An 18,337-nucleotide genomic window follows, 5' to 3' on the forward strand; every position below is an offset into this window, starting at 1 on the left:
AGCTGTGTCATTGAGGCATTTGGGATTTTTTTTAGCAATCTTTTTAACATCAAAAGAAAGCTGGCAACTGCAAATGACAGAACCCATAGGGGTTAAACTTAAGAGATTTAGAGGTAGTGCCTTAAGTTTGAGTTAAATGTGGTGAACAGATATTTGACAGTGATTTAAGTTGCTGTAACAAACCCCCCCACTGTGCCATGAATCTGTGTAAAAAGAGGGGAAACTCTTGAACACAGATCAGGAGTTGTTAACATGAACTGCATCAGCGAAGTTGTCAGAGGAAAATGTTGGCATTGTGCGTTTCTGCAAGCCATGGATACCTTCAATTTGTACGTTTCATATACGTATATCATATCCACGTTTCTAAAGTGACGTAGTACATGAGCTGACTTTGTCACTTGGAGGTGGAGGGGATGGTGGATGGCGTGACACCTGCCAAGTGACAGAACACTGTTGTTTTTAGTGAATCATCACTGCATTTCCCGCAGCTTTGTCACCACTAAAGGTGGGTGGTTCTTTAGTGACCTAGGGTGACCAGACGTCCCGAAAAATTCAGGACAGTTCTGAAATCCAAGCAGTTGTCCCGAATCCTGAATCCTGTCCTAACTGTTCCAAAAATTACACTAGAGCAGAGTCTGGAGTAGTTATTGCCTGATAAAACATTAAAAACTGATCATGGTGGCTGAGTCGTCCTGCAGCTCTCGCTGGCTGCACATTGGCTGCAGAGTTCCTACATAAATTATGGGTGTTGTGGTTTTTAAATTGTGTACAGCAGTGGTGATGAAGTAGATGAAGAGAGCGCAAGTTGCAGCGGTGAGGACAGGGAAAGCGCAGACAGCCACGAGAAGGAGTGATTTGCACGTTGCAGTGCAGCCTCTTGTTCTAACTGTTCAAAACTGTTCTACAAACTTGTTCTACAAACTTATAGCCTGTAACGAATGTACCAGGCGTCTTTTATTTTGTTGTTAGCTTTTATTTTTAATATCAAGTTTAAAGGACAAGTGCACTTAAATTGATCACTTCCATAAAATAAAACGAGAAATTGGAAAAGAGGAAAAGAATTTGGAAAATTCATTCATTCATTCATTCATCTTCTAACCGCTTCATCCTCTTGAGGGTCGCGGGGGGGCTGGAGCCTATCCCAGCTGACATCGGGCGAGAGGCAGGGTACACCCTGGACAGGTCGCCAGACTATCGCAGGGCTGACACATAGAGACAAACAACCATTCACGCTCACATTCACACCTACGGACAATTTAGAGTTATCAATTAACCTAGTCCCCAATCTGCATGTCTTTGGACTGTGGGAGGAAGCCGGAGTGCCCGGAGAGAACCCACGCTGACACGGGGAGAACATGCAAACTCCGCACAGAAGGGCTCCCACGCCCGGGATCGAACCGGCAACCCTCTTGCTGTGAGGCGAGAGTGCTAACCACCACACCACCGTGCCACCCAATTTGGAAAATTGTTAAAGTTAAAATTAAATTAGGGAACCGATCACAGATGTATGTACTTTTAATGAAGCTGATATGTCATGACAGTCAAGCAAACACCCCCACCAGTACCTCCACCACAATCTGGTTTACATAACACACTTTACATGGCATTTTCACATTCAGAGTTAAACTATAGATTACAACAGTTAGGACTGGAGCTAATGATTGTAATTATTATTATAGATTCATCTGTCAGATATGAAGTACCTACTTATTTTAAATGTATTTACATAGCACTTTTGGCAGACATAGGTCACAAAGTGCTTCACAGGAGCAATATACAACAAGAAAGCAATCACAGAGACAAAGTGACTGTGTGAGCCACATTGTGAAAAGTGCACAGCTAGCGAAACAATTTGCACACACACAAGAAAGAAGAAGAATTCATACGACACAACAACAATACACAGAATTTGAAAAAGTAGAGCACTGATAGAGGTGTGTCTTAAAAGAAACCACAGAGTCAGCAGATTGTAAGGGAGCAGGCAGAGCATTCCAAAATGTAGGTGCTATGGCCGCAAAAGCTCGATCACCACGTCTGGAGACGAGTGCGAGGGGCAGACGACAAATGTAGCATATTTGAGAGTGCGAGCTGGAGAATACGGGTGAGGTAGTTCAGCTACATAGGAGGGTGCCTGACCGTGTAATGCTCTGTGTGTAAGAATGAGAATTTGGAACTGGATCCTAAACTCAGCAGGGAGCCAGTGAAGTAGTTTTAGTATTTTTATATCATCTCTATTAACTGATTTGTCATTTGTCTATAAAAATGCCTGAAAAAAAGAAAGAAACCTTGGGTATAATTTTTCTTTGTCCTGGACGTAGTGCCCAGAGACATTTGGTTCATTACAGTCACATAATTAAGAGGGACATGCTTTGCCCTCACGCTTAGCTCCCCAGAGACACCAGAAGTGGTTCATAGCTCCCTCAAGTGGTAACTGAGTAACTAACACCACCAGGAGTGACCTCTCCTCTGCGAATGTGTGTTTCATGCTTAGGCATATGTGAGCCTGGATGTTTGTGTGCCTCATCAAAGGATTATTTCGTGCATAATCAAAGTCGTGCTTTCTGAACTTGTTCTGATGCGACAACAGCAAATCCTTTAGCAAATGACTCAGGCTGTTTGTAGCTAAAAGCCTGTTATCTGCCTCTCAACTGTAAGGGCAGATTAAAAGGAGCATTCCTATACTTTTCTGCCTTCTTCTTAATAGCTGCAGACAAATCCCCTCCTACTAGCTACAGAGGACGTGATTATACAAGGAGTGCTTTAAGTGTGAGACGACTCGAAAAAAGTTCCAAAGACACTTTCATGTTAAATATGTAGGACTGTTTGTTTCGCTGCTTTGAAGTTCAAGTACGTTCTGTTTTCTTCATCTTTGCTGTTATCACCTCCGTCTCTTTCTCCTCTCCTCTCCTCTCCTCTCCTCTCCTCTCCTCTCCTTATTTATTGTGCCCTACTTGTTTCCTTTCATCCTCCCTGCTTCTTTATTCTCTTTTTTTATGCTGCTTTTATTCCCTTTAACTCCCCTTCCCTTTCTGTTCACTCTTCATCTGCTTGTGTGTGCTCTTTTCTATATTCTTCTCCACTTACTGGCTCTACCTCCTCTTACTTCCTCGTCATTACTCCCCTGTGCTTTTACTGCCTATTCCACACTACACAACTTTAGCCCTAATTTTCCACTCACCGAGAGTTTTTTGGTGCTCCCCGACAAAAGCCCGAGATCAGAGGCAAGTCAGCACTGGCTCGGCATTCGTAAGTTGGTGCTCGAGCACTATGTCTGACCTATACTAAGACGACGGCTTTGCAGACACATCTTAGATATCTAGCAGGCAACATATCTGTAACTCTCAGGGACCTGTTGGTGAGCAACAGCCAATAAGAGCGCAAGACACATGTTGAGGGGTTCCCTGTAATAAAAGTAACTTTTCTACTTTTCTGTATGTGTTGCATTTGCAACATGAACCAAAGTTGTTGTTGCGCCAAGAGGAAGAAGGCTATAGATAGCAAAGACGTGTGAAAACAGGTTGGCATGTGAGAATGTGTGGCAGCGACAACAAAAGAAACCCAGTCTTGCCATGGTATTGCATAACTTTCTGTGTCACTTCTTGTGTGTGTTTTCATGACAAGTTTACAAGAGATTCTACCCAAAGACAGATCTTGTAATGTGTGACTTCCTGGTCAGTCGCACAGTGTGAAAATCAAAACTTTAAGACTCTTAAGTGCAACATCGTAGACACCTGGACTTGCTTGAGTCTCTTGAAGACGTTTCATCTCTCACCTAAGAGTCTTCTTTGGTTCTAACAGACTGGTGCAGGGTTAAAGTCCCACTGATTGTCACACACCTGAGTGTGTGAAATTTGTTCTCCGCATTTGACCCATCCCCTGAGGGAGCAGTGAGCAGCAGCGGTGCCATGCTCGGGAATCCGTGTGGTGATCTAACCCCCCAATTCCAACCCCTGATGCTGAGTGCCAAGCAGGGAGGCAATGGGTCCCATTTTTATAGTCTTTGGTATGACCCGGCTGGGGATCAAACCCACGACCTCCCAGTCTCAGGGCGGACACTCTACGGCTAGGCCACTGAGCTGGTTGTAGGTTTTAAACTCTGTGTGGGTGTGAAGCCTTACAGAGTCGTTAAAGTCACATGTGAGCTCTGAGTTTCAGTCATAAAGGTCATGTGAGTCGTTGACCCACTCGGCCATCATATTACCTGAATGACTAAGAATCTTCACCCTCAAACTTTAACACTCCCAATTACAAGATAACAAGTTATATAGTGTGAACAGTGCAGCTATCTGAGGACTTTGAAACCCGTGTAGTGCGAACTTAGCTTAACTTGTCTCCTCTCATCTTTTGCTCAATCTGTCTCCCCTTCATCCTTAAGTGTGGCTCATACCTTTTACCATCAGCGTCACCCATCACTTAAAATTTTCTTGCTCTACTTTAAAATATAGATCACGAATGACAATTCCACCGTTGTTCTTGCTGAAAAACCATTAAAGTCTGAGCCGGATTGATAAAGGATGTTAGGACCCTTGTAAAATAATTAACAGCCTTATTAAGTTTTAAGAGTTGCTACCATTCTTTTTTTCTTATGAAAGGTGTCTCTGTCTCTCGCTCCCCCTGTCTAGACAAATGATCATATTACACAAGCTGAGGGGCTATTTAAAAGTTTCATTTGAAATGGAACCTATAGAGATTGTCCTTTTTGAGTCCGATAGGTGGTCTGAGGTAGGAGTGAAATATTTGAACGCAAATTAGGAGTGACAGAGAGCTATATCGAGATAATTTGAAACCTGCACCACATTTCATCTCATCTTGCATAAAAAAATATTGCTTTGTTCTCTGCCACTGCTCTGCTGTTCCATAAGAATTATCATTGTTGGAGCTGTTCATGGCCACTTTACTTGCTGATATGTATTTCCTCTTAAGACCACTATCTGTCAATCCATAACTGTGTCTCTCCTCCTCTTTGTGTCCCCTCTAGCTGCTCCGAGTACGGATGATGTGGCGCTCTACGTGGGCATTGTCATCGCAGTGATTATGTGCCTGGTCATCTCTGTCATCGTGGCACTCTTTGTCTACCGCAAAACGCACCGCGACTTTGACTCGGACATCATCGACACCTCGGCGCTAAATGGAGGCTTCCAGTCTGTTAATATCAAAACAGCCAGATCAGGTAAGCATCGTTAAAGATAATGGCCTTAAATCCAGGGTGGAGAATACTACAGTATATAGGCCCTTTTCAGCCCTCTAAATGGACTCAGTGGTGACTCAGCATTTTTTGTGCATATCTGAACACTCCAAGAGAACTCAGTCCACCTCAGGAGCTTGTCTGAGGTCCACAGTGCAGTTCACTTAACCTGTGCACTGTGAACACAAAGTGCTTCAGGTTCTCTTTGCTCTTTACCATCGCAGTTAGCCCTCTAGATCACATGCTATTGCACTGGGGTGCTTGAAAAAACAGACAAAATCCACGCTGGCCTGTAACGCTTGCAAGGATGCAGGATGAGGTGCAGTTTGGTCCATGGAAGATACTGCACATCTCCAGATGTGGAATGTAGAATACATCAACTCTAAAGGTTTCCTCCAGTTTTAAGTTCATCTGAAAGCGGGGGCTTCATAAGTGCACTCCAGTGCCACGCTGAAGTAAAACCAAAACTATGTCAGTATATATCATATAATATAGACTATGGTGTGAACAGAAAGAGGACCGAGGCCCCATCAGAGCTGAAGTTGACCAGAAAGAAGTGAGTCCTCTTTCAAATGAAGTCCCTTTTCTGTTGGTCCACTTTTTGGTGCACTTTAAGAGGACTGAATTTGGTTTGTTTAAAAATTACGAAACCTGACATCAGGCTGAGAAGCAGTGTTTCACTGCCCTCTCTGGTTGCACCTGTAATCACACCCAACTGTGATGTCACGATTACCTACACTACATGTGAACATCACTGCGGCAAGGTGAGAAGTTAAATCACTGGGGTATTTTCAGGGGGTGTTAAATAACTCTTTAAATAGTGATTGCAAGATTACATGTGTGAAAAAGAGGTAGAAACAAAAAGAAACTCCATCTGGGCTGAATGAATTAAGACAAGTATACAGTGTGTGTTAGTTTCTAAGGCACTGTGGCATCTTTCCAAACCTATTAAAACACAAACAGATTTCAGAATAAATAAACAAAAAGTACCTTTAATGACTTGCTTTCTACTCCTTTTAAATGTTTTTTGTAAGATGGAGTGTGGCAGTGAGGGAGGGAGTTTGTCAGGTGTTCATATGCTTCAGCCTGAGTGGGCACCTAGATGCTCCACGGAGGAGATGCAGGAAGACCAGAGCACAGTCTGCAGCAAAACAGCAACCCCAAGACTGGCAGGGACTCTATGTGAAGAATACTCAGGCTGGTAGCACACTTGCTGTTGAGGAGGAACTTGACAGCAAGTGTCTGCCTCTTCTTACACTCTCACAAAAAGAGGACTACAGATTCAGTGCATTACACAATGATCGGTAGATAGATAGATAGATAGATAGATAGATAGATAGATAGATAGAAGATAGATAGATAGATAGATAGATAGATAGATAGATAGATAGATAGATAGATAGATAGATAGGTAAACAGGCAGATGGATAGTTAGAGGGACAGATGCATGGATTGATAGGTGGATACAGAATACCAGACTTGATCACGCCTCTGTCCTGATAACTGTACCAGCTCTGTCCTCTTTAAGGCTTTCAAGCTACCATCATTTTGTTTCCCTCCTCAGCCTTTAGCTGTCAATCTGTGCTGCTTTGGATTAATCTCTGTCTCTACCAGAGACCACTCTCCTCCATCAAGGAGTCTCTCTCTGTCATTCTCCTCCTCTGTCTCACTCTTTCTTTCTCTCCCTACCCATCTGCACATTCAGGTCAATCACATTTCCTGTTTATCAGCATCCTCCTCTCTTCATCTCCGTCTCCGTGTCTCTGTCTTCCCCTCGCCCGTGTCTCCGCCTCTCTCCCGTCACAGTGACTCCTACCGCAGCAGACGCTCGCTCCCTGTTTGTCTCCCAGTTAGAGTGGAGCCATCGTTCACTCTCCTCTGTCTGTGTTGTCATTTCCTACTCTCTGTCTTTGGGAAATGAATGAGACAACAAAAAGCATGCAGCCACCCACACTCGTGCACCCGTGTGCATGCTCTCAGTAGCTTACTGGAAATGCCGAGATTGGACAGCGGTCATGGATGAATCAGGGGATCAGTCCGCAGACGCCATGAACTTCTGGCTTTTCCTGTAAGACTGTGTCAGATACATGACAAAACAATATTTGGCTTAAAACCCCTAAAATAAAATCGATAAACCTGCTCAGAAAAACATCCATGCAGGCTGTAAGCACATGAGCAAACAGACATGCCCATAAATGTGAATGAAATATTGTGGTTACATCTACAACACAGATTTTGTGTTGATCAAATTGAGTGACATCTACAGTCTACAAAATACCTTTAAAAGGATACTTACATAGTTTCTGTATGTGGTCGGTTGTAGGTGGATGATTAAAATTCATATCATGGTGTACAGTAAAAACAGGAAAGTGAGGTCAGAAAGGATGCAACGCAAATTGGTAAACAGCAAGCTAAAATAATTGTGTGGGTGTACGTGGATGCATGTACGTGCCCGCATGTACACAAGGGCGAATGCCTTTGCATGAGGGGAGATTGGGTGACATTTTATCAGCGAAGCATTAGGATGCTTGTCACTCTGCGTCGAGGGACCATCTACAATTACTATTAATGAAGAATTATGTCCCTGAGTCTCTGTCTCTCTGTCCCCCTCTGACAGGCACGAATGTGCACTTGTTTCAGAAAAGGGCTGCTTTTCTGTTTTCAGTTTTTCTCGCTTTCTTCCCTTCATTTCTTCATTCTGATTCTTTCTCTGTGTGTCTCTGTGTGTCTCTCTCTTTCTCTCTGTCACTCCCCCTCTCTTTCTGTGGCTTTCCGTTAGTTGTTAATTAAATTTCAGCAGGGATGATTTGGCAGGAATACCCGCTGGCTTTAAGGGTAAACAGCCTGGTGATAGAGAGAGGGAGAGAGTGATAGGTGACAGATGTGTGTGTGTGGGTGGGTGTGTTGGGGGTGGTGGGGGGTGATAATGAGGGATTTTAAAATTAGAATGGATGGGCTCGTGGAGGGAACGACAGGATTTCAGGCTCCTCAGCCAAAAAAATAAAGAAAAAATAGAGCCGAGTGCGAACAAATCTGGAATTGTCCTCATTAGGTAACTGGCCTTTTTTTTTTTTTTTTTAATTTTATATACTTTAATAATCCCCGAGGGGAAATTCAATTTTTTCACTCTGTTGTCAATTACGCACGGGTCTAAACACACACATGCACAAACTGGACCTATACATGCACTAAGTGGAGAGATGTCAGAGTGGGGCTGCCCATGACAGGCGCTCCGAGCGGTTGGGGGGTTCGGTGCCTTGCTCAAGGGCACCTCGGCAGTGCCCAGGAGGTGAACTGGCACCTCTCCAGCCACCAGTCCACGTTCCATATTTTGGTCCAGACGGGGACTTGAACAGGCGACCCTCCAGTTCCCAACCCAGGTCCCTATGGACTGAGCTACTGCCGCCTACTCTTGCCACCGGCACCAATGTTGCCCTCACTCCCCACATCTTTTCTAGCTCCTCTTTCAGCCCATGGTATTTTTCGAGTTCTTATGTCCCTTCTTCCTGATGTTGCTGTCTCTCGGATTGCTACATCTTACCTCGATCTAGATGTTGGGTTTTGAAGCATCCATATATCCCACAACCTCTGTATGTAGCCCGTCTCAGTGGGGTTAGTTGAATGGTAGCATTCCAACAGGTCCATATTGTCTGCTCTATTCCATCTATATCTTGTTCCAGTAGTCTATTTCTCATCAGGTTGCCTTGGTTCTTCAACACCTGATGTGGTACTTGTTGACCCAGGTGACGTCAGAGTCGCTATGACTTTTGCATTTGCCTTTTCACCCGTCCTGAGGTAGGATAGCAGCATCAAGAACCTTGCCTAAGGGTCCACAGTGGATATGTGTTACCAGGGAGATATATATAAATATGTATATATTCATATTATATGTATTCAAATTGTTTATATACACAGATTTATACTTTTCTACCCCTAGAGTACATTGTTATAAGCCAAAAGGTGGTAGCAAGATAGTTGAATAAAACTAGCCACAAGAGTGACTGACTGTGCGGGTCACTTTGAGCACATTCCCTTGATTCACTTTGGTAAAGTAAACTCCCATGTAGGATTTACTGTTTATTGATATTGCCAAATGTTTTATTATTACAATCAGCAGCACTTGGCTGCAGCATCTTTCCAATTACCCAGGAGGAAGCGAGGCTGACATTCTGGCAGACAGAACAAACTGAAGTCAAGTCATTGTTTTTAAATTGTTACTAATATTTTCACTGCAAAGGTTTTTTAGCTGCTTGACTACAAAACTGTGTGTTACTGAGAATTCCCTGCCAAAGATCAAAACATTAAACCTGCTAAGGCTGCAAGTGTCAAAAGGATAGAGTGATTGCTAAAGGTAGAGCGAGGTTGTTGCTGTTACTAACTGACATACTGTAAACAGTGCTTAAATATTGCATGTGAATGGATTAGCATACTGTACTGATTAGCAGTTGCCATGCTCCTGCTGTTGCCCTCTGGCTCACACTCACCTATCCATGATGAGCACAGAGGGGAGTCTCAGAGAGCTTTACCTATCCATCCCCACTGACATCATGTAATTCCCACATACTGTGTGTGCATGAGTGTGTACAGCGTAGTGTACACATTGTTGGTATGCAGGACACATGTTTGCATATGTGAGTGCTTTTGCAGTGCCCATGTTTAACATTGCAGATGTGTTTTATTCATGACAGTGCTCGTATATGTGTGTATAAGTGAGCCGCTCGAGTGTTTGCTTGCAGTACATGAAAAGTTTCCACCATTAGCATCAGCTGCGGCAACTCCACAAAGAGCAGTGTAAAACATCAGGACACATACACAAGTAGTACAGTAGAATCCACTCAGTAGCCTCAACTCACATCTGACCCAGCACTGGTGAGAGTTTCATTTCCATTCCATTGTTGAATCTCATCCACAAATGATTTATAAGATAGCATAGATCAATTTACTGCTTTGTTTAAAACAAGACTGTGTGACTTAAGAAAGAGGAAATAAAACAGTTTTGCTGCTAGAGCCTCACTTGATCTAGTGTGACCTGTAGCATGTGGTTGCCAAGGTTATCAAACTTTAGAGAGATGCTTATCAAGTAAATTTGCTGACTTTATTGCTTTTGAATACTTGTGCCCCTGTTACACTGCATTTCAACATCTCACAGATAAACATGATGAAGTCTTTAAAGCTACTGAAAATGAAGATGAATTCAATACACCACTGTTCTGTAATTGCCAATTGTGGCCACAGTGGCCGCTATTTGACAGAAGTCACATTGGGTAGCTTTAAAGTCCAGACGAAACGGCATTCCAAGAGTATCTAGTTGTAGTTTTGTGATGTATGTCAGAGGGAAACAGAATAGGCAGGTAGGATTTAACTGTAGGAGGAATTTGCTTTGATCGTTCAGAAGTGGGCGTGTCATAACAGTGAGGCCTTTTGAAGGTGTAAGAGATAACATTATCTGTCAGAGAGAGATGAAGCCCGTCATATGCTCCGTACACTTACTGAAGCAGTCCGCTGTAAAATGTCTTGTGTATAATCTGGAGCTGTCACAGATACCACTTTCCTCAGTGTGAATAACTTTTAGCCCGTGGTCCTGTAACTACTTTTTTGGGGGAAACAAAGACACAGCGACATGCCGTTACTAGCTAGCTAATCTTAGCTTTGTGCAGCTAAATGTTGCAGATTGAGTGGTTGATGGGTGGCTGTTGGGATAATATTGGCTGAAACTGATTGGTACTAGCTTAAGTTAGCATATGTCATATTTTAAGAGAAAGAATACATGAATTTATTTTTGATGTAACAATATGAGGAAATTGAGCATAGCGTTAGTTCAGGCAGGACACGATGTCAGGCTGAGCTCACATCCCAGCTACATCAGCTGATCTCAAACAGCCTGATCAACTGATGGAGCAGCTGATTGATGGAAGGGAGTCAGCTGATAGATCACATGATTCCTTTCTCTGTAACCAATTGGCCAATCTCATTCAGGGAGCCCTATTTAAACTGCTCTAGCCTGCCCACTGTTGCTGCTTCCTCTGCAAGCTGCTTTGCAACCTGCCTCCACCCCAGCTCCTCCTTTTCATGCTGTGTCTGACTTATCAATGTCATTCTGTTCCCGGGGATCCTTGCTGCTGCTCTTACTACCTTAGGCTTTCCATGTAGGCGTATGGAAGGGCAGGGAGGTTGGTCTTTCTGCCTCAGGCTTTCCTCATTTGCGCATGGAAGGGCAGATAGATGTGCTTTCTCTGCTTTAAGGCTTTCCATGTAGGCACTTGGAAGGGCAGAAAGGTGTGCTCTCTCCACCTTAGGCTTTCCACATGGACGCTTGGTAGAGGCTTTCTTCATAGGCCTAGGAAAGGCACAGAGGCCCCAGAACATAGCCATACCACCAAATATAATACTGCAAATGCAAAGTTTTCTTTGATCAAAGTGTTCCTGACTGACTTGTATTTTTTTGTGCATATATTGTTAAGTAGATGCACAATATGATGGGGAATGTGATCTAACCACATTTGATTGTATTTTTAAAAGGTTAGAGAGGCAACCTTTTAAAAATACAATCAAAAAATGTACATTTTGACTATTGAGAGTGGTTACTGATTTTAAGGTTTGCTTGAATACTGCACATTATGTGTCGTCTTACTTGTTCTGTTCTAAATAAACTACATATTGTACATCATGAGAGTATAATATAATGATATTGAGAGTAAAAGACTGATTTTCAGACCAGCAGTGTAATAGGATGAATGTTAATTAACTCAACTCAAATTGTCATTGTCAGTTAACACTGTTATGTTTTGTGCTTAATGTGCACAGCAGGTTTTGTCAGTCAGATTTGAATCGTGACATCGGCAGCATTTTGAAAACAGACAGTGATGTGATTAAAGTGTGACAGCTTCTTTGATTGTGTGGGTGAAGTCAGAGTTGCTGACAACGTTTTGATGAGCTGAATAGAAGAGATGAAGCTATGCTGTTCTGTTATACAGTTTAAAGTGAGGTCAGTTTTGATATAAGGGAGTTAGTTTTTATGGTGTATAAATTTAAATATGATCTATTACAGTTACTTATTTATTTTTTGAGATGAAGTCTAAACGTCACCCTTACAATCTACTCCCTCTCGCTTTCTACCTCTCTGTGCAGCAGCCATGACTAGTCCTTGATCCAGGTCATGCCCCTGTGTACTGCAATGTATCATACCAGACACTGATACCTTATCAGCAACCCTGCCTGCTCTCGTCTTACTCCCCTTATTCCTGCTCACTGATCTACAAGTTCCCCACATCTGTCACATACTGCAGCCATGTGTTGCAGTTTATTCTGTTGAGGATATAAAGTGTCTAGCCTTACCTTTTTATTTTCACTCTCTGTCTCAGTCAGACAGCATTTTCTCTGACCCTGTGAGCAGAACAGTCAAGCATTTTTGAAAACTTGATCGGTGCTATTCGTGTTGTATTTTCTCCTATTAATATTTTCTTCCCTTCTTGTGTCTCTTCTCTGTCTCCCTCTGTCTTTCGCTTTATCCCTCTAGCTGATCTACTGACAGCTCCTCCTGACTTGACAAATGCAGCTGCCATGTATCGGGGTCCTGTGTATGCCCTCCACGATGTGTCAGATAAAATCCCAATGACCAACTCCCCTCTCCTGGATCCTCTTCCCAACTTGAAGATCAAAGTGTACAACTCATCTGGTCTGGTCACACCGCAGGACGACCTCGGAGGAGACTTCACATCCAAACTGTCTCCGAAGGTAATATAATGAATGTATCCCTCATTCTAACACCAGTGTCTTTCATCCACTTCTGTGATTTTGACTATAAAATATTCTGTATGAGCACAGTAGGATTTAGAAATATTTCCTCCTGAAGTGAGGTTACACTGCAGACGCATAGTGAGAAGTACTGAAACTCAGCAGCTTTGTGTTCCCAGTCACATAAATACAAAACCAAACACCATTAGTATACATGCAGCTCTGTGCCCCAGTTTCCTCCCTCTGCTCTGTCAACTACATGGCATGCATACCAGAGTCAGTTGTCACAAATACAGATGAAACCGCTCGCTGTCATCACTGCACCTGTCTTGAGGCAGTACGAGAGCTGAGCTCACTATCTTTGAGCTCTACATATCTGCCACTTTTTGATGATTTTCCCTGTTATTATGGGTGTTTTTTAATTGTGGACTTTGGATCACCCGACTGACCTTGCCTCGCTAATTTGAGGATGTTTTTGTTGCCTTAGTCCAGTGTTTGTCTTCAACACACTGAGGCAAGTTCTTGTCAGCTTTGTGTGATGTAGTGGAGTAAACTGCTGAATGTTAAGTCCTTATTTTACATCTCACAGTGGACATTTTGAAAGGGAAATGCAAAGCAGGTCATATTTTACCACTTACCCTAAGGTGGTTTCATACGTCTATTGTAAATCCGACCTCTTCTCACAACCTGCCAGCTCAGCCCTTCCAGGCAGATGCAGATTGTCCCTGTAGCATTTTAGTTAATGGTTACCAAGAAAACAAGAGGGGGAAAAAAATGAAACCATCTTGATGAATGCAGTAAAATTCTAGTGGAAAATGGAGCAAATTGCAGATTCCTACAAAACTACAATGACTACAGAGATTTGCCTTGCACAGTGAAACTTCTCTGGACCTCTATGAACTTTTGGTTTCATTAAAATACATTTTCTTTCTTTCATCATCTTTCAGCCTCCACAGAGCATTGGTCCAGCTCGCTTTTATGCAGAACTGTGCACGCCGTAGGAGACAGTTTATAACTATGATCAGTGCCTGCCCACATTATAGGCCTGTCAGCACACCAACGAAACAAAACATTGACATGACATTGACTACATTCTCACTAACCCCTTTACTAAAATGTTCTCTTACAGTCCCAAGGATTTAACACATCCATTCAGATTCTTCTCGAGCCATTAGGTGCAATACAGTAGCCTTAATGTGAAAAGTTTGATTTCTAAGGTAAATGCCTCTCTGCTGCTTGGTAGCTGTAATGCCCAGCAAAACCGTGCATTGATTCATCAGGATGTTTTATTTATTATATAATACCGTCAGACTACCAGTCTCTGCTGAACAGCTTCTTGCCCAATACTGTGTGGTACAGTATGTGTTGCTCTCTGTCCACTTAAGCCGTTTCCACTGAGCAGTACAGTGCATAACAGTTCAGTTCGGTACGCATTTTTTCCGTTTCCACTGTGAAAAGTTGTGGATGGTACCAATGGAACTGTTCTGTACCGTCCCCATGTTTGGTCCCCCCTCTGTTGGGGTACCTAGCACACAGATCTGGCTCTTAAAGTTGACGACGTGATCAGAACACCTTAAATTTCACTGTGACCGTTACTTTAGTTTTTTATGACACACACTTTTAGTAATGAGTGGATCTTCAAGTGTTTATACACATATATATATATATATTTATATATATTAATTTCGACCAGGTTATGTGAACGGCATAGATTCTAATCCTCACTCGGAGAAAATAAAAAGCATTGTGGAGCATAGTTCCTGTGGGCTCTGGCAACACTAAATCCTGGACCTTGCCTTAGAAGGATTAAATGCATAAACCCGCTATTGTTAAATATCCCATGGAGAGAGACTCTTACTGCAGCCTGTTATATTTTGTTCTGAAAATGTTCTGTGGACGATTAACGAGGTGCAGACTTCCCTCTGTGTCACCGATAATGAGGAAATACAGTGAGTGCTGGATGGAGCAGTGAGTAACAACAAGCCCGCCCACATTTAAGAGTACTGTTTGCGTTGGAAATGGTGGGTCTAGGTACTAGGGCCCAACCGATTTATCGGCCAACCGATCTATCGGCTGTTTGGTGGAAACAGGGCTTTCCAGTGATCACGTCTGTCCAGGTCAAATTGACCAAATATAAGCAGATGATTATTACCACCAAATTTTCTTCATTTTCTTTATTTCTCACTCAGATTACCATTTAATTGTCAGTTGTGTATTTATTACATGAATATAAATAAATGAAACAAACAGCTTCACTATGTTCTGAATCTTATTGACTATTTCAAAACACAGAACAGCTGTTTTATTACGGGGGCTTTATGTGACTGGGTATCATCAATCCACATGATGAGAGCGGCTTCAAACACAGGTGCTTTCCCCATGTGCATCCACTTTGTGTCCCCATCACCAGCAGCCATAAGCTTTGAGGGTACTACATTTTTCATTGAGAGGAAATGACTTTGTTTTCCCATCATGATTTCAGTGTGCACGCAGCACTAGCCTCAGGTAGCCAGCTGGAAGCAGGCGGGTTACTGCCAGGCAAAGTATCACGGGAGTAAAGTTTAAAAAAATGTTGTCATGTGTGAAAAGACCCAAAATTAAGACTGTGAGCAGCCTATTTGACTACGGTGAGCAAATTATTTGAACAGCATTCCTGTGAATGATTCTGTCCCAAGCTTTTTGATCCATAGAAGCAGTTGATCACTGTAATTGTGATCACTAAGTTTCCACTGTGTTATCACTCTGACTGCTGTCTTTTAATCCCTAGGTAACTCAGTCTCTGCTGGATAACAGCGACACCATGAACCTTCGCAACCAGAGCCTGGCCCGAACACGAGACCCTTCCTGTACTGCTCACGGATCCTTCAACAACCAGGGAGGACACCTCATTGTACCCAACTCAGGTAAACGTTCTACACTCACTTTAATTCATTTTCATTCATTCATTTTATGTAACCGGGGTTGTGAGGGGGCTGGAGCGTATCCTAGCTGACATTGGGCAAGAGGCAGGGTACATCCTGGACAGGTCGCCAGACTATCACAGGGCTGACACATAGAGACAGACAACCATTCACACTCACAGGCAATTTAGAGTCGCCGGTTAACCTAACCTGCATGCCTTTGCACTGTGGGAGGAAGCCGGAGTACCCGGAGAAAACCCACGCTCACATGGGGAGAACATGCAACCCCACCTCTCGGGATTCAAACCCCCCACCCTGGGTTCAAACCAAGAACCTGTGAGGCGACAATGCCAACCACTTCACTGCCCTAACTAACTTGCTTAACAGCTAATCCTAAATCTGGTTCCTGTGCAATGATGATGCAGCAGTGATTTGTTGCTGCGTGTTCAGAAAGGGAACAAAGCAAGTTTTAGAGGTTGTGATACAAAATCAATGGAAAGGTGCAAGAGGGCACACATTTTTGGATGATTAAATGAACACATAATAATACATTACATAAATTGCTTTAGATAATGAGAATGTCATCAAAGTCAACCCTGAATGAAAAGAAGTATCTAAGATTTTAAAAACATCAAATCCATTCCCTGTACCAAACGCTGACCACGTAAAGTAAGGTTAGAGCTAATACTGCACAGTCAACATAATACAAAAAACAGCCTTGGGATGTTCTCCAGCTACCTAGTTTAAAAAAAAAAAAAAAAAAAAAAACTTTCAGCAGACTTATGTTAGGATTTAAAAGCAGTGGGCAGAGCGAAATAATGAATAATGTAACCTGCTGATAGGAAGCAGCTCTCAGAAGCTATAAAACACTGCAGCACAATTCGCTTGATGATATATTTAAGAGAAAGTTTTACACGGGTTGCCTTTAAAAATGATTATTCAATAATTAATCATAATGATAAAGTGATAATGGGTTGCACATTCAATAATTCAGTTGTGCGTGGTGAAATTAATAAATCCAGTGATGAAACTCATTATTTCTGCCTCCATCCATCCTGCGTTCCCTGTCCTCCCTCCTGCAGGTGTGAGTTTGTTGGTTCCAGCGGGTGCTGTTCCTCAGGGTAGGGTGTACGAGATGTATGTGACTGTGCACAGGAAGGACAGCTTGAGGTAAGTTTGGGCTCTTTTCTTCCCTCAGTTTCCCTTGCTGTGGCTTTCATGTTCCTCTGTGTTGCTCCCTGTTGTCCCCATTTTTCTCTTCATCTCTGCATCTCCCTCTATGTTCTTTTTGTTGCTTTGTTTTTCTTTGTCTGCACTTCTCCGTCTCTCTCCTGGGCACCGGCTTCTCAGACCTGTTTGTATGGTTGCGTGGGGAGGCTTTCACAGTGTGACATGGGCTTAGGATGCACAGCGATGGATGAATCATTATTATTTATAGTGTATAGTGCATCTATGCACACATTCAGTCGGTGACTCATTCAACAGAGGTCAGTTAATACCACAGATTTACTGCATTAGTGCCTGAATTAAAGTTGAGAAGATTATAGGGGGAATTTTTTACACATTAATTATTACCCACTTAACATTATAATCTGTACAGTAATCCACATAATTTACATAGTTAATCAGCGCTTTCCAAATTTTAGAATCAGCGCTATTACCCAAATGTGGAGCTCATAACAGCCATTACTTTAAGATGTGTGAAACTAATGTTGACTGCAGTGCAACAACAGATTTTTTCCATACTTCATGTCGTGTTATAGATCCAAAAAACAAACACCAAGCTTTTGACAGCATACGCAAAGAGATTGCCGTTTCCACAGTAACTAACAGATTAGTGGTTATTTTTGGGATTACTGTAATCCTGTTACATGTACTATAATCCTTTACCCCCAAACCCTGTGCATGAGTGAGGTAAAGCTCTCTGTGGGACACGAAAGACAAGGGAGAAAATGTCTATATTCCAGCTGTTGTGTGAAAATTTCATTGATGCAAATTTGGGGGGAATTGTGAGCACTTTATTTGACAGCGACCTGGCTGCATAAAATACCTGCAATATGGCAAAACAAGTGTCACAATGTGCATGGAAAAAGACATCAAAATATTGTCTTTCTCATACTGTTAAAATTAAAGAGAAAACAGAGTCAATAGCTATTATTATGATTGCTCTGTGTATCTTTCTTTTCTCTTTTTGCACCAACAACTAAACCATTTATACTGACAGCAAGTGGTAAACTTGAAATTTGTCTGGAGAGCAAAACGTTTGGAATTTTGCCAGTGCAGATGGGTCTTATGGGTTTTATTTCATTTTCGGATATCAGTGAACACCCCAATACAATGGAGGTAGATTGACCTTTTGCCAAGCCCCGCCCCTTTGTGATGGTCCAACAAGCTGTCGCAGTAAGCAGGGAGCCCACACTGTAACTAACTGCACTCCCTGAAGAAATATTATCATATTTTTGGGAAAATGAAAGAGTGATTCCAGAGAGAAGCAGACAGAGGGGTCTACAGTCTGTGT

At 42.6% G+C, this 18,337-nt stretch overlaps 1 protein-coding gene across 3 annotated transcripts in view; it reads left to right on the forward strand.

Annotated features, from left to right (window-relative positions):
* unc5ca (unc-5 netrin receptor Ca) overlaps positions 1–18,337 on the forward strand; it is a 283,732-nt gene that overhangs the window by 239,083 nt on the left and 26,312 nt on the right. For all 3 annotated transcript variants that reach the window (XM_050050565.1, XM_050050566.1, XM_050050567.1), the window contains 4 exons: positions 4,979–5,170; positions 12,702–12,919; positions 15,687–15,822; positions 16,902–16,989. In XM_050050565.1, the coding sequence (XP_049906522.1) occupies positions 4,979–5,170; positions 12,702–12,919; positions 15,687–15,822; positions 16,902–16,989 (634 nt within the window). The remainder of the gene's footprint in view (positions 1–4,978; positions 5,171–12,701; positions 12,920–15,686; positions 15,823–16,901; positions 16,990–18,337) is intronic.

The sequence above is a fragment of the Epinephelus moara genome, chromosome 8 (genome assembly GCF_006386435.1).
Source record: "Epinephelus moara isolate mb chromosome 8, YSFRI_EMoa_1.0, whole genome shotgun sequence".
In the NCBI taxonomy this organism is placed as follows: Eukaryota; Metazoa; Chordata; class Actinopteri; order Perciformes; family Serranidae; genus Epinephelus; species Epinephelus moara.